We start from the raw sequence: 26523 nt of genomic DNA, 5'->3' as shown, positions 1-26523 counted from the left end.
TATTCCAAGGACTGCGTGGGTGTCAGATGACTCTTGCTGAAGTTGACCACCCATCCCAGGGACTGCAACAAATGGAGGACCCTGGCCACCGCCATCCGACACTGATCCTCGGACTTCGCCCGAATCAACCAATCGTCCAGGTAAGGATGGACCAGGAGACCTTCTCGGCGCAGTTGCGCCGCCACCACGACCATCACCTTCGTGAATGTACGAGGGGCCGTTGCGAGCCCAAACGGGAGCGCCCGAAACTGGTAATGCCGGCCCAGAATGCAGAATCTGAGGAAGCGTTGGAACGACGGCTGAATGCCTATGTGAAGATACGCCTCCGTGAGGTCCAGGGAGGCCAGGAACTCGCCTGGCCGGACCGCGGCGATGACTGACCGGATCGTCTCCATTTTGAAGCGAGGAACGCGAAGGCATCGGTTCACCCCTTTGAGATCCAGAATTGGTCGGAACGTGCCGTCCTTCTTTGGTACGATGAAGTAAATGGAGTAACGGCCTTTGCCGTGCTGGCCGGCCGGAACGGGGGAGATGGCTCCCAAGTCCTCTAGGCGGCGGATGGTGTCTAGCACCGCCGCCTTCTTCTCGGGAGCCTTGCAGGGTGACACAAGGAACTTGTCCACTGGAGTGCGAGCAAAATCTAACGCGTAGCCGTGTCTTATCACGGTGAGGACCCACTGGTCCGACGTTATTCCGGCCCATCTCTCGTAGAACGACAGCAACCGCGCCCCGACGTTGGGAACGGCGTGCTGAGGCTGCGGCGGGAGAAGGGCCGACCCCCTTTCATTGTGAAGATTTGGGCGCCATGATGGCCAGGGCACCCCCTGGTCTACCATAGCGCCTCCCACGAAAGGACTGCTGGTGAAGAGACTGCTGCTGCTGCCGCCACTGTGGGGTACGGGAGGAGGAAGCCCTGTAGGATTGCCCCGACGACCTTTGAGGGCGCGCCTTCCTGGGCCCACGAAAACGGGACCTGGATGCAAAGGAAGACCGCGACCTAGATCTATCTTCAGGCAACCTGAAAGCCCTATTTTCCCCCAGGGAAGCCATTAAATCATCTAATTCCTTGCCAAACAGTAACTTACCCTTGAAAGGCAGCGCCCCGAGGTGAGCCTTAGAAGAGCCATCCGCCGCCCAGTTGCGGAGCCACAGGAGGCGGCGCGCCGAGACAGCCGCCACCAGGGATCTAGACGAAGTGCGCAGTAGATCGTGGAGTGCATCTGCACCATATGCTATTGCCGCTTCCAACTTATCCGCTTGTGCTGCCTCCTCCGCCGAAAGATCCGCATTGGCTTGGAGGACCTGAGCCCAGCGCAAGCTAGCTCTCAAAGCGAAATTCGTACACATGGCGGCCCGAATTCCTAGCGCTGAAACCTCAAAAATCTTCTTGAGCTGTACTTCCAGCTTCCTGTCCTGAAGGTCCCGAAGGGCTGTCGCTCCCGTAACTGGAATAGTAGATCTCTTCGTTACCGCCGAAACCGCTGAATCCACCTTGGGGAACTTGAGAAGGTCCAGCGCATCCTCCGGGAGAGGGTAAAGCTTGTCCATGGCCTTGCTGACCTTCAAACCTAACTCCGGAGTGTCCCATTCCCGGAACATGATGTCCGTTGAAGAAAAATGGAACGGAAAAGCCACTGCCAGATCCGTGAGGCCCAACAGGACCGGATCCATGTTCGCTTCTTGACGAACCACCGCCGGAGGAGGGGGGTCTATTCCCAGTTCCTGGAGAATGGCTGGAATTAGAGGTGGCAATTCTTCCCTACGGAATAGCCGGACCACCTTGGGATCGTCGCCCTCCGCTGCCTGCGACGCCTTTCCTGCTGCAGCTGGAGCGGATCCGTCCCCTGCCACGTCATCGGTCCCTTGTTGTGGCTCTTCAGAGGCATCAGTGTCCGCCCCCGTGGAGGAATCCGGGTCCGCCTCCTGTGGGACGCCACGCGGAGGACGTTTCCCCCTGGAATCACTCGGGGCCCCACTGTTGGACTTCTTCAGCGGCGGAGCCCTGCGGGACTCCCTCCGGCCGCGCTTGCCCTTACTTTTCCTACATTTCAGGACTTTGCGCAACAAAAGCGCAAAGTCCTCTGAAAAAGAGCTGGAACCCGAATCAGCCTCCGCTGGGCTCCCCGGGGACCCCGGGTCCCCCGAGGGACCCCCCCCCCGCCGGGTCCCGCTGAGGAGACAGCGCCGGAGGCAAGGCCGCAGGCCCTGCCGCTTCCCGCGCCATTTCGCGGCCCGTGGCTAAAATGGCCGCCACTCCCGCGCTGAGCGGGAACAAATCCTGGGGCTTCTCCAACGCTCCCCCCCCGCTCGGCGGTGGTCGCGCGCGCCGCACACGAGCCCCCCGAGACGTCCCGGACGACCCTTCATCGCCCGGGATGCAGGAAGCGCAAAGACCGACGCGAGAGAGACGCGCGCGCGCCGAGCCACAGGCTCGGCAAGCGGAGCCACGAGGCATGCCGGTGAAACGGCGCGAAGAGGGCCGCAACAGAAATCAAAATGAAGAAAAGAAAATAAAAGTCGCGCGAACGGCCTCCCCCCTGTCAGCGGCGCCCCCCCGAGAGCGGCGACGCAAGGAGCAGCCTCCCCCCTGTCAGCGGCGCCCCCCCCCGAGAGCGGCGACGCAAGGAACAGAGAGCCGGAACAAAAAACAGACAAAACTTTTTTTTTTTTTTTTTACAAAAAAACAAGGCCTGTCGCTGTCCGCGGTCCTGGAGCCCTAGTCCAGCAGGGGTGAGTGAACCGGGCTCCCCGGTGTCACCCCTGACACTGCTAAATAGCAAAACTGGGTCCTCGACCCTAGCAGTGGCCTCAACCGGGGGGGGGTAGTCCCCTCAGGACCTCTCAACCCCCCTGGGAGGCAGGGCAGACGGACGTCAGTGACAATTTGGCAAAAATTCCAATTACAAAACCAAAAGCCTAACCTGGCCTAACCCAAAGGAAAGAAAAACCAACCCTGACGGAGTACCAGAATCAGGGCAGGGAGGAGCTGTGACCGGACCTGCACCATCTACTGGAGACAGAGTAAGACTGAGGGGCTGTGACTGGCACAGGGGCATATATGGCTCCGCCCACAAGTTTTAGTCTGTCTCCATCTACTGGTGCGGAGTCACAACCCAGGTGTCCTGGACTGATCCTGGTACGTACAGGGAAGGAGCTGTTTCTTAAAACTGTAAACTGCAGCGAACCACGGACAGGGTAAAACTGCACACTGCACCTGGTTGCATGCTGCTCTTAGGGCCACGTGTCCTGAACATTTTCCCCTATATACACAAAAAGGGGGAAATCCCCTTAGAACACCAACCCCTTAAGTGTGATGCTGTCGCGCACACAAAAACATTAGATCCAACCCAGAGTGTCTCAGAGAGCCAAGTAACGAATCGTATGGAAAATGGCTGCACCGTTGGAAGCACTGGGGCTGCGTTAGCAAGGCCGGTACCAAATGCGTGATTTTCTTTTTAGCATCGCGAGTTTTCCATGCGGAAAGCAAATGAAGCCCATGGGCCGAGCTGAAACGCCACGTCTGAACGTAAAACAGCCGGTAGGGGTCGCCACCTCGCCTCGGTCAGCTGAAAGGGGTCGGTCCAGTCCCTGGTGTTTGCCCCGCCGCGTGCAGGGAGACGCAGTCCTGCTTCCCTGGGAGAAATCAGAACCGCGCAACTCCCCCGCGTGCAATGAAGCAAAATACAGGACCCGATCAGAATCTTCAGGGCAGACCCGGGTGAGGCGGCAACTCCCAAGAGCCGGTGATATTCGGCAATACTCGGGCACCCGCCCGTGATCTGCGCCCAGTGTCTGTCGTGCCCTCCGCCGCATTCAGTCCTCCCTCTCACGCTTTCACCTTTAATCTCGGCTCCCCTTACCCCCCCCCCCCCCCCCTTTTATAAATACAATTGTTTGTCCTTACTAGGTTCTTCCTGGGTTGGGGTTTGTTTTTTTTTCTTTCTTTTTACAGCAAAAGGAGGCATTTTGTGAGGTGGCGGAAAGAGACACTGTACTTTGTAATCTGTTTGATTTTAAAATGTAATATACTCCACCAAAAGCAAAACCATCAGAGCGGTTTCCAGTAAAAACATTGATACAAAATATAAAAAGAAAGAGCGAATCTATCAGTGAAATCCTCGGAGTGGGGTGGGGGGGGGGGGAGAAAATGAGAAAGGGTTAAGATGTGTGGCCTCGGTGGCCCTTACTGGGGTAGTTCTGGCAGCCTCCAGCGGTGCATCCCCGCCTCCAGTGGCCGCTGAAAAGGGTTGTGTTCCATTTATGTTGCTCGGTACAGGTCAGGGTGTCAGGGGTCAGGTTACAGATCTCCAGCCGGCTAAACTGTTTGGAAAAGTCGGAATAGGACATCCTGTGCAGAAGAGCAGAAAAAGTGCAGGGTGAGCCCACGGATCCCCCAGAACTGAAGCCACAACACAGAAAGGATGCGGCCTCCGGCCCTACTCTCCAGTCAGATGTACACTCATCATTTTGGACAAATGGGCTTTATGTATTAATCAGTAAATTATTATTTTACACCCAGTCCAGGTCCTAATTCTTACAGCCTCTCACCTCGTGGAAGCACCACTACAGCATCCACCCCCTGGCGACCTTTTCATCATCTGGGCCATAAGCGAGAGTCCGTCTGTCTGTCCCCCCACCCCCCACCCCCCCAGGGAATGAGAGTAAAGCTGGGGACAAGTCAGCTAGCCGGAGCAGCCCCGAAGAAATAAATTGGATTGTGTGCCCTTGGGACTTAACACACCCCCAAGTAAGCTTTACACAAGATAAAATTTAAAAAGTAACACCTGGAGAAACATTTCAGACAGGTGAGTCACACTGCGTACCTTTCCCTACCAAGAAGGCTTCGCTGCCTGGACACAAAACTGACCGCATTTCTAATATTCAGTGGAGCATCTTTTATCGGAAATGGTTGGCACACCAAGACGCATATTTCCAGTTAATGGACGTTTCCCCCCTCCACCCCCCCCCCTGTATTTTTAGATAATGGGAGCTCTTCCAGATAATGGGTATGCAGATGATGTTTCTGGATAATTGGGAATTTGGTGATAATGTCTTTGGATATAAGGACCACCGCTGCATTTACATTTGCTGAGCAGCAAATGAGAGGAATTTTCAGGTGCCGCTACTGCTTATAGTATGGGTAAAAATGTAAACAGTCTTTTATAAACCTAATTTATTAAAAATCAGTAAAACTGGAAATGCAGGGCCTTGCCACCATGTAACTGTATTCTCCTTAGCTTCACCCGAGTCTTTGAACTGCAAGGGATCCTGGTGATGGCAGGATTTGTTGGACAAGCAAGATAGGAACTAAAATTGTGCTGGTCAGCCCTTCTGGGTAAGCAAAGATCCAGAGAGCGGAGAATGCCAGAAGGCTCTTGGATTTATACACCAGCGATTAGATTACCTTTCCTCTTGCACCGAACTTTATTCCCTAAACACTGAACTGACATTTTGAATAAGCCTGGCGCCTTTTCGTGCCCCTGTTAAAAAAAACTAAGACCTTCCCTCTGACACAGTACCAAGCGCCTCCGACTCGGGCTGTTTACGGCACCTTAAAGGGCCACCCAGGCTCCACCATTACCAGGAGACCTCAGCAAGACCCGACCGAGAGAGGAGCTGCTAACTGAAAGGCTAAGGAGCAAAATGCTAAAAGCAGAAGCGGGCATCCTTAAAACGCAGCATGCACAGCGAGAGCCTTCCTCACCAAAACTCCCCATCATCGCACTGCTTATCCAAGGCCTCTTTCACTTCTGGATCGACGAAGTTCCATTCTGGAGCACTGACAAATAAAAAAAAACACAACATAGTCATCTTTGCTTGTGCAGATCATTCGGTGACATTTAGCATTCACACACCGCCGGTGCACATGGCTCTGTACAAGATGAGTTACGAGGCTGGCAAAAGACCAGGCTCCCTAGAAAGCACAGAATGTGCCAGCATTAAGGCTCCTCCAGTCTGCCAGTTTATTTCCTGGTGCAGTGTCACAGACCCCCCCAGCTGATCTCTGGCTTTCCCCTCACTTCTTCAGAGCTACGGCTGCTCTGTGCTTATCAGTTTATAAGATTTTTAAGGACTCGTGATCCCGGTTTCTCTACGAGAAGCAGGACCACCAGCCCCTAGGTGCAATGGAAGTAAATCCAAGACCGGGCTCAGCCTGTCCCATGTGGCACGGAGCTTTCCGGTCACCTTCTGCAGGCAGCACTGCTGTGCCTGACCTGGCGAATATAACCCCCAGGGAAAAGGAGGTCCTTCTTGAAACGGGTTTCAAAAATCCTGCCGGTTTCACCAGCCCCAAGTGATCCAGCTAAGTAGTTAGATAGGTAACCACTTAACCGGATGACTCTGGAGTGTTCTGGAGGAATTCCAGGGTCCAGTAAATTTATCCAGCTAAGGTCTGGTTTACTAAGGATTTTCTCCTATTCTGTGTCTATGGGAAAAGTGCTTAGTAAATGAGACAGGAAAATTAGTTTCTTACCTGATAATTTTCGTTCCTGTAGTACCAAGGATCAGTCCAGGACACCTGGGTTGTGACTCCGCACCAGTAGATGGAGACAGATTAAAACTTGTGGGCGGAGCCATATATAAGCCCCTGTGCCAGTCACAGCCCCTCAGTCACACGTAATGTCAAAGTAGAAAAATCCAAAAGCCAACATAGCTAACCATAGAAACTTACTAAGTAAAATAACTCCAACACCCCTACAGGAAAAACAGACTCTCCAACCGGGAGAGCGAACAAAAGAAGGGGTCAGCGTATTAAAAAACAACAATGAGCGGACTCTCCATTACTATAGCGCCACACTGCGGGCGGGATCCTGGACTGATCCTTGGTACTACAGGAACGAAAATTATCAGGTAAGAAACTAATTTTCCTTTCCCTGTACGTACCAGGATCAGTCCAGGACACCTGGGATGTACCAGAGCTAAGTTATCGAGGGTGGGAAGCAGAGAGTCCCGCTCGGAGTACCCTCTCTCCAAATCCCCCAGCATCAGTAGCTTGAACATCCAATCGGTAATGTTTAATGAAGGTATGCAACGATTTCCAGGTAGCCGCCCTGCAAATCTCTTGAGGCGACACCTGAGAAGATTCCGCCCAGGACGCCGCATGAGATCTCGTCGAATGAGCTCGAAGACCCACTGGCGGTGTTTTACCGCGCAGAATGTACGCGGAACCAATGGCCTCCTTGAGCCAACGGGCGATCGTTGTGCGGGACGCCGCAGAACCTTTCTTCGGACCCGACGTCAACACAAACAGATGATCCATTAAACGAAAAGAATTTGTGACCTCCGCACATCTAGTTTTCTCAAATCCCTCAACTTTGGGTCGGAAGAATCACCAACCGCGAAAGCGGGAAGTTCAATCGATTGATTCAAATGAAAAGCCGATACGACCTTAGGCAAGAAAGAGGGAACGGTCCGCAAGGAAACCCCTGAATCAGAAAAGCGCAAGAAGGGCTCTCTGCAGGATAGAGCTTGCAACTCAGAAACCCGGCGAGCCGAAGCAATGGCTACCAGGAATACAGTCTTTAACGTGAGATCTTTGATCGTAGAATGCTTCAGAGGCTCAAAAGGAGCTGAGCATAAGGACGAGAGCACCCAGTTGAGGTTCCAAGAAGGACAAGGGAGCCGCAAAGGAGGACGGAGGTGTTTCGCCCCCCGAAGGAAACGGGAGATATCCGGGTGGAGAGCCAGGGAGACTCCCCGAATCTTACCACGCAAACAACCAAGCGCCGCGACTTGGACCCGTAGGGAACTGCACGCTAAGCCTTTGGCCAGCCCAGCCTGGAGAAAAGCCAAAATATCGGGAATAGCAGCGGAAGTGGGATTAAGACCCCGCTCCACGCACCACTCCTCAAAGACTACCCAGACTCGAACATAAGCCAGAGACGTAGATTGTTTTCTGGATCTCAGCAACGTGGCAACTACCGCGTCCGAGTAACCTTTTTGCTTCAACCGATACCTCTCAAAAGCCATGCCGCGAGACAGAAGTGATCCGCATCCTCCAAACAGACGGGACCCTGACGAAGGAGCCCCGGAAACCCCTGTAGACGAAGGGGTGCCGCCACAGACAACTGGACCAGGTCCGCAAACCACGGACGGCGCGGCCACTCCGGCGCCACCATGATCACGTTGGACGGGTGCAATTCTATGCGCCGCAGTATCTTGCCGATCATGGGCCACGGTGGGAACACATACAGTAGCACCTCCGCCGGCCAGGGAAGTGCTAACGCGTCGACCCCTTCTGCTCCTCTTTCTCGGCGTCGACTGAAAAATCTCGGAGCCTTTGAGTTGTTCCACGTGGCCATGAGATCCATGTGGGGCGTTCCCCAAGTCCTGCAAATGAGAAGAAACGCTTCTTCCGCTAGCTCCCACTCTCCGGGATCTAGGTGGTGTCGGCTGAGGAAGTCCGCCTGGACATTGTCGGCTCCTGCTATGTGAGACGCAGCGAGATCGCTGAGATGCCGCTCTGCCCAGGCCATCAAGGAACATGCTTCCTCTGCTACTTGAGGACTTTTCATCCCGCCCTGGCGATTGATGTAAGCCACGGTGGTAGCGTTGTCCGACAATACTCGGATCGCCTTTCCTCGTACAAGGGGTAGAAAAGCTTGCAATGCCAGACGGACCGCCCTGAACTCTAGGCGGTTGATAGACCACCGGGTCTGATCTTCTGACCACAGACCCTGAACCGATTTCTCTTGGCAAACTGCACCCCAACCGGAAAGACTGGCATCCGTGGTCACCACTGTCCAGTTGGGAAGAAGAAGAGATACTCCACAGGAGAGATGTTTGGAATCCAGCCACCAGCCCAGGCTGGAGCGCACCTGATTCTCGAGAGGCAGTGGAAGATAATATTCCTCTGAAATCGGTTTCCAGCGGGACAACAATGAAGACTGCAGTGGCCGCAGGTGAGCGAACGCCCAAGGGACTAACGCCAGCGTTGAGGCCATAGATCCGAGAACTGTCAGGTAATCGCAGACTCGCGGACGGTGTTGAGACAAAAGACGTCGTACCTGAGACTGTAGTTTGCATATCCGATCCTGAGAGAGAATCACTCTGCCCCGTTTTGTGTCGAAAACGGCTCCAAGGTACTCCAAGGACTGAGTGGGTTCCAGATGACTCTTGTTGTAGTTGACCACCCAGCCGAGGGACTGCAAGAATTGTAGCACCCTTGATACCGCTTGCCGACACAGGCTCTCTGACTTCGCCCGAATCAGCCAGTCGTCGAGGTAAGGGTGAACCAGGAGGCCTTCCCGACGTAAGTGCGCCGCCACTACCACCATCACTTTCGTGAATGTCCGAGGCGCTGTCGCCAGGCCGAACGGAAGAGCCCGGAACTGGAAGTGTCTGCCCAGAATGCAAAACCGCAGGAACCGCTGGAAGGCTGGCTGGATGCCCACATGAAGGTATGCTTCTGTGAGATCTAGTGACGCAAGGAATTCGCCTGGCCGCACTGACGCGATCACCGAATGAATGGTTTCCATCTTGAAGTGAGGGACCCGAAGACATCTGTTGACTCCTTTCAGATCCAGTATGGGTCGGAAAGTGCCGTCCTTCTTGGGAACTATGAAGTAAATGGAGTACCGGCCCTTGCCGTACTGATCGGCCGGAACTGGAGAGATGGCCCCCAAGCTTTCTAGTCTTCGGATGGTGTCTAGCACTGCCGCCTTCTTCTTGGGATCCTTGCAAGGCGAGACCAGGAACTTGTCCGCTGGGATGCGAGCAAAATCTAACTCGTAACCGTGTCTTATCACGTCGAGGACCCACTGATCCGACGTCATGCTGGCCCATACCCCGAGAAATAAGGATAGACGCGCCCCCACGTTTGGGACAGCGTGCTGAGGGCGCGACGAGGGATGGGCCGGCCGAACTTCATTGCGAAGGTTTGGAACCCGTACCCGACGGGGCTCCTCCTTGCCTGCCAAAGCGTTTGCCCCGAAAGGACTGCTGCCAGTGAGTGTTTCGAGAAGAGGCTGGCCTGTACGAAGGTCCGGTGGATCTTTGCGGCCTGGACTTCCGGGGACCCCGGAAACAGGCTCTGCCAGAAAACGAAGAGCGCGACCGGGTCCTATCCTCTGGCAGCCTAAACGCTCGGTTCTCACCCAGGGAAACCATCAAGTCATCTAATTCCTTACCAAACAGCAATTTCCCTTTGAAGGGCAATGCCCCGAGGTGAGCCTTGGACAAACCATCCGCCGCCCAGTTGCGCAGCCAAAGGAGGCGGCGTGCCGACACCGCTGCCACCATGGATCTAGCTGAAGTGCGTAAAAGATCATGGAGCGCATCGGCCCCATATGCGATAGCTGCTTCCAACCTATCTGCTTGGGAAGCCTCCTCCGGAGAGAGACCTGCATTCGCCTGCAGTACCTGGGCCCAGCGCAAACTAGCTCGCATAGCGAAGTTCGTGCAAATGGCAGCTCGCACTCCCAAGGCGGAAACCTCAAAAATCTTTTTGAGCTGTACCTCCAACTTTCGGTCTTGAATATCCCGGAGGGCCGTCACTCCCGTGACAGGGATGGTAGACCTCTTCGTGACAGCGGACACCGCCGAATCCACTTTTGGAAGTCGGAGGAGCTCCAGCGCCTCCTCCGGTAAAGGACAGAGTTTATCCATGGCCTTACTGACTTTCAAACCTAACTCCGGAGTATCCCATTCCTTGAAAAGGATATCCATGGACAAGAAATGAAAAGGGAAGGCGACCGCCGGTCCTGTGAGGCCGAGAAGAACAGGATCCATATTCGCCTCCTGGCGGACCACCACCGGAGGAGCTTCAATTCCCAATTCATGGAGAATGGCCGGGATGAGAAGTGCCAGTTCCTCTCTGCGGAATAGCCGCACCACCTTGGGGTCATCCCCTTCTGCAGCCTGTGCAGCTTTCTCTGCAATGGGCTGTGCAGTACCATCCACTGCTGCCTTCCCGGCCCCCGTCAGGGGCTCCTCGGCGGACTCCGTATCATCCTCAGGGGAATCCTCGGGATCCGATTCCTGCGGCACCCCCCTGGGAGGCCGCTTCCCCCGGGACGCACCGTGGGCGATCTCCGCGCCCTTCCTGGTCTTCTTTTTCCGTGGAGGGGACCCGTGGTCGGCCGCACGCGAGCCATTCCCCCGGATGCGCTTGCTGCGCTTGTATTTGAGGACTTTGCGCAGCAACAGCGCAAAATCCTCAGAAAAATCACCAGAATCCGAGGAATCACTCTCGGAAGCCTCCCGGGACCGAAGCCCCTCCGAGGGAACCTCCCCCGCCGTGACACGCTGTGGGGAAAGCGCAGGAGGAAAGGAAGAGGCCCCCACCGTTTCCCGCGAAATTTCCCGGCCGGTGGCCAAGATGGCCACCACTCCCGCACTAACCGGGAAAAGATCCTGAGGCCTGTCAGCGGAGCTACCACCGCGCGACGGCGAACGCACGACCCGGGAACGAGCCCCCCGCGTCGCTACCGAGGGTCCCTCATCACCCGGGACGCAGGCTGAACAAAGGCTGTCCCTAGAGAGACGCGCGCGCGCCGAGCCGCAGGCCCTGCACTGTGCAGCACGCGGCATGCTGGCGAAAACGCGGGAGAAAAACGGGGCCGCGGCGAAAAAATTACCACAAAAATTAAAAAATTTAAAATAAACAAACAGAGCAATTCGGCGACCTCCCCCCTGCCAATGACGCCCCCCCACCGAGAAAAACGGAGCGGCGACACCAGGTAACAGAGAGCCGCAAAAACAAAAGTAAAAACTTTTTTTTTTTTTTTTTTACAAACAAAAACGCTGTCCCTGGTTCTGAAAAGCCCTTATTCCTGCAGGGGTGAGTGAACCAGGCTCCCTGGTGTCACCCCTGACGCTGCCACTAGCTTAGCCGGGTCCTCAACCCTGGCAGCGGCCTCAACCGGGGGAGGGTAGTCCCCTCAGGACCTCTCAACTCCCCTGGGAGGCAGGGCACCCGGGACTAAGAGATTAAAAGAAAAAAACCCCCTTTTGGTATATAAACAACTAAGCCTAATAGAAAAGCCTAGCCCAAAAAATTCAAACCTGACTAACACCAACACCAGAATCAGGTCAGGCAGGGCTGTGACTGGACCTGCACCATCTACTGGAGACAGAGTAAGACTGAGGGGCTGTGACTGGCACAGGGGCTTATATATGGCTCCGCCCACAAGTTTTAATCTGTCTCCATCTACTGGTGCGGAGTCACAACCCAGGTGTCCTGGACTGATCCTGGTACGTACAGGGAACCTATGTTAGCTGGATAACTTTAAAGCTGCCTTTTTATCCGGCTAACTTTTAGATATCCGAGTATATTTGGTGCCACTTCACAACTCACTATCTACCTCCAAGAGACTGCAATATTGTGTGTACGTGTCATTAATGAAAGCTCAAGTTATCAAATATTAAAGTTTCCCAGTTCCAGGAGGGAGATTTTAGGCCAGTCCTGAATTTTTTTGGAGAACCCCATTCTGATGCAGCTCTAACCTTGATGGGTAAAAATCAAGGACTACAAATCCCAGACTGCTTCGGGATGTATTGTGAGCAGGCCTGGATTTGTCAATAGGCACACCGGACCTGTGCCTAGGGTGGCAAAAATCGGGGGGCAGCAAGCTGGCTGAAGATTTGTTTTCCAGCTGTGCTGAATTGCACTTAGCAGAGAACAGCCTCTCTGCTTCTTGATCCAGCCCCTTACCTCCCAGCTAGCATACGAGGAACAGAGAAGGAGAGGGGATGAGCTTGGAGCAGACAGATCAAAGAAGATCATTTTACGGAGGGTAGGAGGAACTGAGTGGGGGATTCCCGGGGCATGAGAGAGGATCAGCTCTCATCCCCCAGCGATGTGAGAGTGAGGGGGCCACTGTTTTTGTGTGTGAGAGAAAGGATGGTACTGGGTCTATGCCAGATTTGGTGAGAGGTTAGGGGGAGGCAAGGGAGAGCAGGAGATGAGCACGGCAGGGGCACCTGTCTCCTTTTCGCACCCTTCCCTTGCCCCCTATCCCCCAGATCTAGGAACTTCTGATCCTTCCTACGTCTTCCTTCTCCCCAGAACCTGGAACCCACCCCAGCTCGTCCTATAACTTCCTCCCCTTCCTCAGTCCCAGAATCTCCCTCCCTCTCCCTCCTGTTCTCCGTTTCCCAGATTCCTGATCTCCTCATCTCCCATCTCTGGTCCTCTCTCCTTCTCCTCTTCCCATTCTGGGCTTTCCTCCCTTCCTCTCTCTGTCTCTGGAGCTCAGACCCTCTCCTTCTCTTCCCATCCCTAAAATATCCTCTCTGTATTATTACGAGAGTTAGGCACGTGTAAATCCTTTTCAGAATTACCCCCAATGTTCCCTTTTTGTTTCTAGATCTGTCCTAATACTGTTCCTGCCGGTCTTTCTGCTCAGCTCACAGGGTTTGAGGCGTTTCTCCTTGCTTGCTCGGCACCCAAACAATCTGCCCGTGATTTGCTTCAGCGCGACCAGCGGCTTTGCCTCAAGCGCCGCTCGCCCCTTGGGTTCCCCATGTGATAAATCAGTGGGCACAACCCGCCCCCCCTGACTTCTCCTCCGCTTCAATGAGGACTTTTTTTTTATTACGGAAACAGAAAGACGATTCGATGAACCTACTTGTCGCTCCAGGCTCCCGTCCACTCCACCTCACCCCAGGGATTTCGGATTCTGACCAGTTTTTCTGTCCGGCCGCGATAATTCACCTGCAGGGTTCAGAGCAAAGAAGCAGCAAGAACAAGATACAGGTGTCAGCCTCCAAGAGGCTAAAGGAAGCAGGCGATATTGGGAACACGTAGGAGACATAATGATAAACTTGTAGCGTTCAGCGCTATTTAGCTGGATAAGCAGGACTTATGCGGCCTAGTAGCGGCCACTGAATATGTGCCTACGTTCAGCGGCCGCTCCTGAGACATATAAGTCCTTTATATGGCTAAAGGTTACATGCACAAAAAGTAGGCGTGTACTGGGCGGATCGGGGGCGGAGCGAGTTAGCTGTATAACTTATACGGCTAACTACCGATATTCGTAGTTAGCCACATAAGTATGTGTGTAACTTTAGAAGCCCCATAGAGCAGGTCTAAACTTAGTCAGGTAGACTTATCCGGCGAAGTGCGCACCTATACACGTATATTCAGTGGCTTTGCCGTGCCGCCGAATATACATCGTAACTTAACCGGTTAAGTTCTAACCGGATAAGTTACTTACGTGGTCAGCTTCGAATATCTGCCCCGTAGTCATCAGGGATCAGACACGTAGAGCTCTGAACTCCCCATTCAAATACACAGATCCAGCATGCAAAGGAAACTGGAAAAAAAAAAGTTATTGAATAACAGAAACTCAAAATACCAGCAATTTGATTCTAAGATAAAGAAATTTTTAACTTGCTGAAGGGTCTTTGTATTAGAGCTGACACATTGCATTATGGTTTACATTAGTAAATATATTATTGTCTTTCCATGCTGTGTCTTCTTCTTTCCACTGCTGTCTCCCAGAATCCCTGTCATCGCTGGATTTTTGGCCCAGGCTTGTTAATTTGATGCACTGTGGCCCTTGCAGCCCTGTCTCTGAATGGAAACATAGAGCTATGTGGCCCCCGACATCACTAGCTGTTTATAAAAAAAAAACACAAGGACTGAACCAGAAGATCCTGCTGATACGGCGTTGGGTCAGGAACCCCAAGGAAAGCCATTTTCTTAGACTGAACTCACAATTTCAGCAGAAGTTCATGGGAAAAGTGTGACTGCAGCCTTTCCTTTTGTGCCTCCTAAAGCTCCCTGGTGTCAGGGCAAAAGAGCTTGAGCTGGCTTTGGGGCCAGAGGCTTCCCTGTAAGCCACCAAGCAAGCAAAGAGAAAGAACTGGCCTGTAGCCTCCAGCTCAGATCTGCAGCCGGGTCCCTACGGTACCACACTGGTCCTCTGGGAACAAGACAATGATCCTGGCAACATGAGGGCTGTGAGCCGTGCTGTGGACCCCAGATGAGTCCGTAAAGTGTTGGTAAGAAGCCTTGCCTTGAATCCCTTGCTAAACCCTTGTATTCTTCTGTTTCACTCGTTGAGACAAGACGATTTACCCTCCAGCTGACTTGACTACTCCTTATGTAACAAGATCTCTTCGGTGTGAAAATCAATGTTTATTGATGCTCCCTGGTGTAAAAAGCTATTGAACGTAAGCAACTAGCTCTAGGGCATTCTCAGAGATTGGTCCTATTTTATAACTGGTTGACTGCCAGGAGACAGGGTACAATGGTAAATGGAACCTACTCTGAAGAGAGAGCCATGTTAAGTGGAGTGCCACAGGGATCGGTACTGGGACTGTTTCTGTTCAATATGTTTGTGAGCGACACTGCGGAAGAGACAGAAGGTAAAGTTTGTTTGAGGATGATACAAAGATCTGCAGCAGAGTGGACATACCTGAAGGAGTAGAGAGAATGAAAAGGGATTTACAAAGGCTTTAAGAGTGGTTGAAGATGTGGCAGCTGGGATTCAATGCCAAGAACTGCAGAGTCATGCATCTGGGGTGCAGTAATGCAAAAGAGTGGTATGAGATTGAAGGGGGGGACGGGGGACGCTGATATACACGGACCAAGAGGGGGATCTTGGGATGATGGTTCCTGGCAATCTGAAGATGGCAATGCAGTGTGACAAGGCGATAGCTAAAGCCACAAGAAAGCTGGGCTACATAGGGAGAGGAATAACCAGTAAGAAAATGCAGGTGGTGATGCCCTTGTATAGGTCCTTGGTAAGGCCTCACCTGGAATTTCCAGGTGTTCAGTTCTGGAGCGCTTATCTCAAAAGGGACAGAGACAGGACGGAGGCCATCCAGAGAAGGGCTACCAAAATGGTGTGGCGTCAGTATCAGAGAACCTATGACGAGAGACTGAAAAATATAAAGAGAGGAGGTGCAGGGATATATGATATGATACCGACCTTCAGATACCTACAAGGTTTTAATTATTATTATTTTTATTTTTTTTTTTTATGATGTGCAAACATCAAACCTTTTCCGTTGGAAAGAAATCAGTAGAACTAAGGATCATGAAATGAAACTCCAAGGATGATGCCTCAGAACCAACATCAGAAAATATTTCTTCACAGAGAGGGTGGTGGATGCCCGGAATGCCCTTCCAGAGGAGGTGGTGAAAACCAAAACAGTGAAAGAATTCAAAAGGGTATGGGATAAATACTTTGGAACCCTAAAGGCTAACGGACGGAAATGAAGAAAAGAGTGCATGAGGGTAACTTGATGATGCAGCATTTATTACTCTTAACCAATAAGCCTTGATACTGTTGATGCAACTCCATCATTGCTCTCTGCTTCAACAGCAGGGGGGAAAGGGGAATTGGATTCGTTTAGAAACTGAGGGCTCCGACTTTTATGGTCTGGGGAAACAAGTATGGGGGTAACTTGCTGATGCGGCGGTTACTACCCTTAACCAATATGACTGATAACTTTGATGCAACTCAAACATTGCTCTCTGCTTTAACAGCAAGGCATAACAGGGAATTAGATTCAACAGCACTCAACAAGGGCTAGTGTGGGAAACTGAGCAGCACAGGGATAATGGGGAATTGGATTCAAATATCAACCAAGGAGGCCCCTGACTTTTATGGTCTGGGAAACGGATAAGCATGGAGTAACCTATACAGCACAGCAGATACTACCATAAGCTTACTGGGCAGACTGGATGGACCATTTGGTCCTTTTCTGCCGTCATTTCTGTTTCTGTGTTTCTATGTAATTGATCCCTACCTTAGACTACAAGAAGATTCTAAGTTATTTAGAGAGAAACTTAAATCGTATATTCTTAGACATGCATTTTTGGACTGATTGTCATATGCATATAAATAATGTTTGTTTTCCTGTATGGACTTTGTTTACATTTCATGATTTTTATTATAATCCGCACTGCTCAGTTTTATAGGATGTTCGGAAAACATGTGCATTAAATAAACAATCTGACTGCGAGTACTACGATGTACTCTATGACTTAAAGAGAGCCTATGTGCTATATTTACATAACACGGTGAAGGGAACCGGTTTTCCCTTTATGTTAATGCTGCTATAAGTGAAGAAACCCTGCAATGAACCCACAAGGATTTGCATTCCAGTATCCTTAGGATAGCAACCTGACACCTGGCTAGCACAGATCTCTGAGCATCAGCTGCTGTGTCATACAGGCAGAGGCCACACTGAAGGCTCTGGCTAATAGTCATAGTAAAGCAGCATGAATCTACAATCAGGAAATTATGCTGCAACAATATGACATGCAGAATTTAATCAGAAACCTTTAACATGCTTCATATTTAAGTAAAAGTAACAAGTGTGCAAGAGGCATGGTCATTGTTAAAAAATACCATTCTAGAAGCACAGTCCAGATGTATTCCACATATTAAGAAAGGTGGAAAGAAGGCAAAACGATTACCGGCATGGTTAAAAGGGGAGGTGAAAGAAGCTATTTTAGCCAAAAGATCTTCATTCAAAAATTGGAAGAAGGATCCAACAGAAGAAAATAGGATAATGTATAAACGTTGGCAAGTTAAATGTAAGACATTGATAAGACAGGCTAAGAGAGAATTTGAAAAGAAGTGGGCTGTAGAGGCAAAAACTCACAGTAAAAACTTTTTAAAATATATCCGAAGCAGAAAGCCTGTGAGGGAGTCAGTTGGACGGTTAGATGATCTAGGGGTTAAAGGGGCACTTAGAGAAAATAAGGCCATCGTGGAAAGATTAAATGATTTCTTTGCTTCGGTGTTTACTGAAGAGGATGTTGGGGAGGTACCTGTACTGGAGAAGGTTTTCATGGGTAATGATTCAGATGGACTGAATCAAATTACGGTGAACCTAGAAGATGTGGTAGATCTGATTGACAAACTGAAGTGTAGTAAATCACCTGGACCGGATGGTATACACCCCAGAGTTCTGAAGGAACTAAAAAATGAAATTTCAGACCTATTAGTAAAAATTTGTAACCTATCATTAAAATCATCCATTGTACCTGAAGACTGGAGGATAGCTAATGTAACCCCAATATTTAAAAAGGGCTCCAGGGGCGATCCGGGAAACTACAGACCGGTTAGCCTGACTTCAGTGCCAGGAAAAATAGTGGAAAGTGTTCTAAACATCAAAATCACAGAACATATAGAAAGACATGGTTTAATGGAACAAAGTCAGCATGGCTTTACCCAAGGCAAGTCTTGCCTCACAAATCTTCACTTTTTTGAAGGAGTTAATAAACATGTGGATAAAGGTGAACCGGTAGATGTAGTATACTTGGATTTTCAGAAGGCGTTTGACAAAGTTCCTCATGAGAGGCTTCTAGGAAAAGTAAAAAGTCATGGGATAGGTGGCGATGCCCTTTTGTGGATTGCAAATTGGCTAAAAGACAGGAAACAGAGAGTAGGATTAAATGGACAATTTTCTCAGTGGAAGGGAGTGGGCAGTGGAGTGCCTCGGGGATCTGTATTGGGACCTTTACTTTTCAATATATTTATAAATGATCTGGAAAGAAATAAGAGTGAGAGAATCAAATTTGCAGATGATATAAAATTGTTCAGAGTAGTTAAATCACAAGCAGATTGTGATAAATTGCAGGAAGACCTTGTGAGACTGGAAAATTGGGCATCAAAATGGCAGATTAAATTTAATGTGGATAAGTGCAAGGTGATGCATATAGGGAAAAATAACCCATGCTATAGTTACACAATGTTAGGTTCCATATTAGGTGCTACAAACCAAGAAAGAGATCTAGGCGTCATAGTGGATAACACATTGAAATCTTCGGTTCAGTGTGCTGCGGCAGTCAAAAAAGCAAACAGAATGTTGGGAATTATTAGAAAGGGAAAAACGGAAAATGTCATAATGCCTCTGTACCGCTCCATGGTGAGACTGCACCTTGAATATTGTGTACAATTCTGGCCGCCGCATCTCAAAAAAGATATAATTGCGATGGAGAAGGTACAGAGAAGGGCTACCAAAATGATAAGGGGAATGGAACAGCTCCCCTATGAGGAAAGACTGATGAGGTTAGGACTTTTCAGCTTGGAGAAGAGACGGCTGAGGGGATATGAAAGAGGTGTTTAAAATCATGAGAGGTCTAGAACGAGTAGATGTAAATCGATTATTTACTCTTTCGGTTAATAGAAAGACTAGGGGGCACTCCATGAAGTTAGCATGTGGCACATTTAAAACTAATCGGAGAAAGTTCTTTTTCACTCAACGCACAATTAAACTCTGGAATTTGTTGCCAGAGGATGTGGTTAGTGCAGTTAGTATAGCTGTGTTTAGAAAAGCATTGGATAAGTTCTTGGAGGAGAAGTTCATTACCTGCTATTAATTAAGTTGACTTAGAAAATAGCCACTGCTATTACTAGCAATGGTAACATGGAATAGACTTAGTTTTTGGGTACTTGCCAGGTTCTTATGGCCTGGATTGGCCACTGTTGGAAACAGGATGCTGGGCTTGATGGACCCTTGGTCTGACCCAGTATGGCATGTTCTTATGTTCTTATCAATTTTCTCCTCCCCAGAGATGACCCCAGCATTCTTTGCTTTCCTCCCTCCCTGATCCCAGCACTCTCCTCTCTCCCATCCCCTTATAAGTCACAGTTCATAAACTTGCGCACCCTCAGCTGTGTCCCAAATCCTGGAATCATGGTTGCAGCTTCTCCCCACATGCTGCCTGCAGTGAGCAGGCTCCAGGCTTATCCCTCACCAATGCCAATGGAAGGGTGTCCAGGCGTCCTGAATGGTGATGTCACCATGTGATATCTCTTTCTTTCTTTCTCTCTCAAATTAAACATGACAAATGACCCCAGCTCCAGAAAATGCCATCCAGCTCTGAGCCTCACGGGTTCCACTTCTCATCTCCTCCCTCCTTTCAAAACTGTCACCCCACCCACTTCCAGCACCCTAGGCTATTGCCTGCTTCGCCTAATGCTTCTGCCGGCCCTGTTCCTCCCCTACCTGTAGGTTTACTGAAGGGGAATGGCTGGAGCAGTAAACGGTGAAGCCCAGAGCTTTTTAGTGTTTCTTCTGAGGCCTGGTAATTGTTATAAATTTCCTGAATCTCCAGGGGGGGAAATCCAGGAGATCCCAGGTATGCCTGTCTGTACACAATGAACTATCCAACAAAGCCCCCAATGGCTGTCACACCCAAAAAAGGACACAGTTGAAAGAGATAGCGAAAACCTAAATCAGCAACTTATAACTCGGGTTTCAGCAAGCCCGGATTAGTGCTAGACTTCTTGTGTAAGTACAGAGGTAACTTTGACCTTGCGATCATCCACCCGTGATTTAAATAATCTTAGAAGCATAAGCAAAATCTTTCTTTAAGGATTTTGAAAAGATGCAAATAGGATCAGTCAGCAAACATATATAGGTAGCATCAAATGATTTGAGCAAAAGTCAAAGCATAAAAGTATTGTCCATAATCCAAAAAAAGTCCCCACACAGTATGTAAAACACATAAATTGAATTTCGCCTCTCAGGCCTTATGTGTGGGGAGAGGTGTTAGGTTCTTGCAGTTGACTCTGTCGTTCGTGATGGAGAGTTGGTGGTATCACGGAGCACTCCCTTTCTGCTACCTAACAGCAGGGCTGGAGTTGGGACACATTAGGGTCCAGGTCAGAAACTAAGGAGTGGTCCCGGCCAGTATCAAGTGGTCCTGAAGCTCTGCCTCAGTGACGTCACTCAGCTTCTCCAAGGGGGCCCCTTGTGGTACTACAGCCCCAGGCAATTGCCCTACCTGCCCCTCCCTCCAACTATGCCCTGCCTAATAGCGGCCTCTGTGCTCCCGTTGCAAGGTTCCTGGTGCATGCAGGACAGAGAGAGCCCTTCAGGACTTTACCTCCTGTGCGCCGGTGAGAGAATAGGCGTGGCCCTTCACCAGCTTCTGCCTTGTGATGTCTTCGGTCTCATAGGCGCTGGTAATCTACGGAGCCAAAAGGCATTTATAAAACAACAACAAAATGGCAAAGTCAATGCAGAAGAAAATGAGTGTGTTTTCACAGTGCTTGAAACCGTCACATGGGTAATTACATTCTGAAGAGAAACAGAGACCAGAGAACATTGTGTATTAATAAGCAAACCCCAATCCGGCAATGATCATTACTGAATCATTTACAAAGCAGTCCCCAGACAAATGCAAAGTGTCCTCGGTTTTATTCTATAATGCGCGTGTTACTGTTCCCCTCCCTTTCTGTATTCTCCTCAGAGGAACTTTATCCAGGTGCTTGTGGGCTGTACTGAAATACTCCTCCAGTTCCAGCCATTGGTAAAACTGGGGTCTCTGTCAGCCCCTCAATAGTACAGACGGCCGGGGGACCGGCTCATCCTACTTTTCTGATCTGTGACCTGCTGGGTGGCCTCCATTTTGTGTCAGCATCAAACTCCTATTTGAATTGAGTGTTTTTGTGTGTGTGTGTGAGAGAGAATCAAAAGGGACAGCGAGACCCGTTAAAATAACATGAGCCTCGCTCTCTCTCACACTTTCGAATAAAGGAGCCCCCGGATGGCTTGTCCCGCAGTCCTGTCACAGCCGATCTGTTTTTCAGAGCTGGGAATCTCTCAACCTTCCCGCTCCTCTCTGGATTGGAGGGGGGGGGGTAAGGCTGCTTTTAATAATTTCACCTGCCTCTGCCCCATAGGGTTGTGGCTTCTGTGGTGAATGACAGGAGCAGGCCCTGCTAGCATCACGCCAGGATGCTGCACGTGCCAGGCGCAAAACATGAGGCCCCCGTCCCGTCACCCAGTGCTCTCCAGAGCCAGGCTGGAAGTCTGCAGGAATTCGGCTGGGAAGCTGCTGATTTTTCCCGGCGACTCGAAAGCAACCAAGGGATTCCTCCAGTCTGGAATACGCCAGGGTGTCCGGCTAAAAGCGGAAAGCAGGGAATGAAAATGCAAGGGCATTCAGCAAAAAGCGAAGCCGATGCAACGTCGGCTCGCATGAAAACGGGCGCTACTGATTGAGTGCCCACTCTAACGCACGCCCAGCCACCTCTCCTAGGCGTGCGATGCATTATTTAAATGAGGGGGGGGGCATGTTAAAAAGGAGGCAGTAGGGAGACTTGCGCTTCCCTGGCACCTCCTCGACATTGAGCTGTCAGTGCGGGCTGGGAAAACGGACGCTCAATACGAGCGTCCGTTCCCCCCCCCCCCGACACTGGCACAAGATACCAGCACAAGATACAAGTATCTAACCAGCTAACCTAGGGGTTTGCTGGCTAGAGCCATCATGCCAAACAATAAAATATAGAAGTGCCCTTTCAGTAGGCGGCTAGATCCAGCCGCTTTTAAAGTAGGCTTTCCCCGGGAGCTTGTTTGGGTCGGGAACTAAACTATGCACATGTAATTGAACTTTCAAACACTTCCCCATGCACTACCACAGCCGTGGATACGTCTACCTTACAAGTGGCTAAATGACCCTGGGAAAACCCAGCCCCAACCAGCCCAGAGGTCTGCATACTTTGCCACAATGCAAATAAATGAAAAACTGTCTCCATAAGGTCTGGAAAGTGGTCAAGTGATCAGTGACATTTGTCTTTCTCCACAGCTGGGGGGTGTGCAGGTTCAGCACATGGTGACGTGGAGGACAGGACCATCTAAGAAGGTTATCGTTGATAAGTTTACACTGAACTCGAGGTTAACAGCGTCGGTATCATTAGCACTGCGTTCTCTTCTGCCGTGTTGGCTTGATAAGGTGAACCGGTTGTTATCATTGAGGCAGCAGTACCTAAAGCTCTGGCTCCTCTCTGCCTTTGCCAGCGAGTGCCGGTGCTGGCTGGGAGAAAGGGGAGGAAGCCACAGTGCCCCAGAGGGCTGTGAGCTGCTGCTGCGAACTCAGAGATTATGGCACAAGAAGAGAAATTAGAATCGTCTTGGTTAGACAAACAGAGTCAGTAGAAATTGTTGAAGATCTGACAAGAGATCAGCTGACAGCCGCTTCTCAGGCCTTATGTACAGCTCCAAGGACAAATACTGACCACTGCAAGAGGAGAATGTGGAAGGAATGCTAGAAAGAAATCAGGAAGTGAGGACGAACCTAAATATAAAGTTGAGAAATGTCTGGCATCCCTTAATAATGCCCCAGCCGATCCCTATCCCCTTTCCAAGTTACTGCTTCCCTAATCCAGTGAGGGTAGGGGAATGGAGGGAGCTGGATGATGCTGGAGGAAGAGATAATTAAGATATGAATGAAGAAGAGGAAACCAAGGCCACTTTGCAGTTGTCTGGGGACTATTTGATTCCGTAACCATCATTGCCGGACTGGGATTTACTTATTAATACAAAATGTTCTACAAACTCCGCCTTGTAAGGTGGCTGGAATATATACGGCGCAAGGCCAATTTTCGCAGATGTACAAGCCTGGTCCTACATGCTCTTTACTTGGGACTTCCAGTATCATTGCTCCGGGTATTACCTTTGGCGCTGAAAGCAGCAGTCAGGCGTATCTGAGGCATCAGGGTGTAACTGCGTATCTCCACCAGTGGCTGGCACGTCTTCCAATTCAACGTAAGGCACTTACTTTGATTCACCAACACGCTGACACAATACCGGGCGCTCAGGCTGGCGCACAGGTTAACCTGCGGTTGGACGTGCGTCCATAACCCCTGATGCAATAAGGGGATCAGCGCATCCAAAACGCACTTCCAAACCAGCGTGTGGCTAATAGCGCTCATCACATGTAAATGCCATGTTGATGAGGCTATTAGCTAGTACCCCCTTCTGTAAAAAATAAACGCGCGCCCGATGCGCACATTTTAACCCTCAAAATTAATGCCAGCCCAAGAGCTGGCGTTACGTCTTGAGGAGCCCCAAAGGTTTAACAGAAAAGCAGAAGATGCTGCTTTTCTGTGCTTCCTCCATTTTAATATCATGGCGATACTAAGTCGGAGGGCCCACAGAAAGCAGCAACGTGTGGAAAAAAAAATGTCTTGACTGCGGTCAGGTTAGGAAAACGGACGCTTAATTTATGAACGTCCATTTCCCTAACCCGTGCACAGCCACTCGATGCCGAGGAGGTGTCTGGACGCATCATTTCCTCTAGCACCTCCTTTTTAACACAGCGGCTCACTAGCCTGTTCCACTGTACGCCCGGGAGAGGTGGATGGGCGTGCGAATATTGCATCGGCCTGAAAGTTATTCACGGGCAAGGCCCTCGCTAGTGCAGGACGACCCATGCGGCCTCTTGTCCCTTATGCTCTCCTGGGAAGGCCCTATTGGTAGAGCCATCATTTAATGAGATTTGGCTTCAGAAAACCTGCAATAGGGCTTTCTCTGTCGCTGGGAGTTGTGGAACCCACTCCTACATGAACTCTAGGAGGAAGTGGACTGCGTATCTCGTAGGAAAAAGGTGAATGGCCTATTGTACACCCAAGCACATGGTTCTAGCTGATGAGTGCTACCCTTGTTTTCTAGCAGGTTGGGCTATTTTTATAATACTCTGCAATTTTTAGGTTTCTGTTTGATTTGTTTCTGTATTGTCCTGCTATTATGTATACATTAATTGTGATCCCCTTTGAACATTTCATGGATTGTGCAGAATATACATTTGTTTAAATAAATTAAAGGACATAGTTGCAATGTACTATTTCCAATATTAATAACATAAATGTGATGGTGCTAATGACGGATGGAAGAGGAAATCCTCCTTCATGTGAAACGTTCTTTACGCTTTAGACTAAATTCAGCTGAGTAACAAATTAGGGAACTAGCCTCACATCGATGGAGCATCCGAGCAGGGATTCAACTTTCAGGGCCTTCTGGATGACCTGAAATAGGTCAGCCGGAGCTTTCTTCAGGTCATAAGGCTCGGAGATGCCACCAGTGAAGTCCTCAAATCCTTCTATGGTAGAGCCCCCGGTGAGAGCTTCATAGGATCCATTCAGCCTATAGGATATAACAGAAGCATCATTAGAGCAAATATCTTTTCAATCAGTTAAACCACTTAGAAACAGCATCTCACAGGGTGGTGGCCTCACAGTGGCATAAAAAGGATGGAGCAAACAAGGTGGCTGCCCTGAACGCAACCCGAAACAGGCGCAGAGCTCCAGCTATCTCCTTACCGCTGCTGCCTCTCCTCTCTTCGGCATCCTTAAGGCTGAAGGCAAAAGTGTGAGGGAAAAGATGGAGGCCTGTGTGAGATCACGCTGGCTCAGGTTCCATGCCCACCACCTGCTACCAGTGCCAGATCAAAGACAAGGCCCATCTCCAAAGATTTCTTCTGCTACAAGGTGCAGGAAGGGAAGGGGGCTGGAAGGCCTGCAGGATGAGGAGGGGGCAGAACCCGAAGCTGAGACTCCTGTGCGCAAAAATATCTCATTGCACCACCGGGATTGGATGACAGAATGCTCATATCAAGGCATGAGCATGACTGCAATTCTCGTAAGTTAAGGATTGCTCTTATTTTTTAATTTAAACATATATGCAACAAACACGGTGCTTCAGAGAAATGCATGTTATGATTACCGAGTATTCTTGCACTGCTTGACTTGGGGCACTTATCTGCGTCTTTCTTGACGTGACTCAATCAATCTATTAGAAACAGTCATCGTGGTACAACACTGCAGGGCGGTCTTTGTCAGTCTAATGCCCCTTACTTTCAAGTGCCTCTGGCATAGCCTCCCATTCCGTGCAGCATCCAAGGGCCGTGATAGCACTTCCTGTAACCAGGGTCTCCCCTCATAGGCTCTGCAGCTGGGACTTCCTGGGGCACTGGCAGATGACATCACATCCTGTCTAAGTATATAAGGAAGTCCTCTGCTACCAGCCAGTACCTCGTCTCCTTCCTGCAGCTTAGCTTAGCTTAGGCAGCGGAAAAAATGTGCTTAGGAATCTAAGCTTGGGAAGAGTAGGTCCGTGGAGGTTGTAGCAAGGACGAGTGGTTATGGGAAGGCTTGTCTGAACAGTAGCGTCTTAAGTCTCTTCTTGAATGTAATTGGGCATTGTTCCTGCCTAAGGTCGGGAGGAAGCAAATTCCACTGTTTGGAGCCTGCGGCGGAAAGTGCTCTTTTACTTAAGGAGGTTTTGATTGTAGGTGCTCTAAGAGTGCCTCTTTGCGCTAATCTAAGAGGACGGGCTGAAGTATGAAGTTGCAGGGGGGGGGTCGAGAGGTCCAGCGGAGAGATGTTGAGAATGGCTTTGTGGGTGATTGATAAAAGCTTGTAGAGGATTCTGAATTTGACTGGGAGCCAATGGAGCTTTTTAAGGATCGGTGTTATATGGTCCCTTTTGTTTGACTTTGTAAGTATCCTTGCAGTTGCATTCTGAAGCAACTGGAGAGGTTTAATGGAGTTGTCTGGAAGGCCGTGAAGAAGAGCATTGCAATAATCGATTTTTGAAAAAATGATCGCTTGTAAGACAGACCTGAAGTCTTGAAAATGAAGGAGGGGTCTTAGTCTTTTTAACACTTGAAGTTTGAAGTAGCACTCCTTTATTGTGTTGTTAATAAAGCCTGTGTAGCTCAATTAATTGTCCATGACTACCCCAAGGTTTCTGACTTTGGGAGAGATGGTTGGGAGCGCTGTAGGGAGAGAGTTGTTAAGTGAAAAATTACCATCCTGTGTGATTAAG

The 26523-nt window shown here is 50.1% G+C and overlaps 1 protein-coding gene across 1 annotated transcript in view; it reads right to left on the bottom strand.

The window, feature by feature from the left end:
- The window catches only part of LOC115086784 (calpain-8-like), a 171193-nt gene that overhangs the window by 83876 nt on the left and 60794 nt on the right, over window positions 1-26523 (bottom strand). Inside the window, exons 5-9 of the mRNA XM_029593105.1 lie at window positions 24672-24840; window positions 20801-20884; window positions 13572-13657; window positions 5705-5779; window positions 4188-4348 (exon numbers count right to left, since the gene is read on the bottom strand). Of these exons, the coding sequence (XP_029448965.1) occupies window positions 4188-4348; window positions 5705-5779; window positions 13572-13657; window positions 20801-20884; window positions 24672-24840 (575 nt within the window). The remainder of the gene's footprint in view (window positions 1-4187; window positions 4349-5704; window positions 5780-13571; window positions 13658-20800; window positions 20885-24671; window positions 24841-26523) is intronic.

The sequence above is a fragment of the Rhinatrema bivittatum genome, chromosome 3 (assembly GCF_901001135.1).
Source record: "Rhinatrema bivittatum chromosome 3, aRhiBiv1.1, whole genome shotgun sequence".
Classification (NCBI taxonomy): Eukaryota; Metazoa; Chordata; class Amphibia; order Gymnophiona; family Rhinatrematidae; genus Rhinatrema; species Rhinatrema bivittatum.
This window is presented reverse-complemented; position numbering and strand designations above follow the sequence as displayed.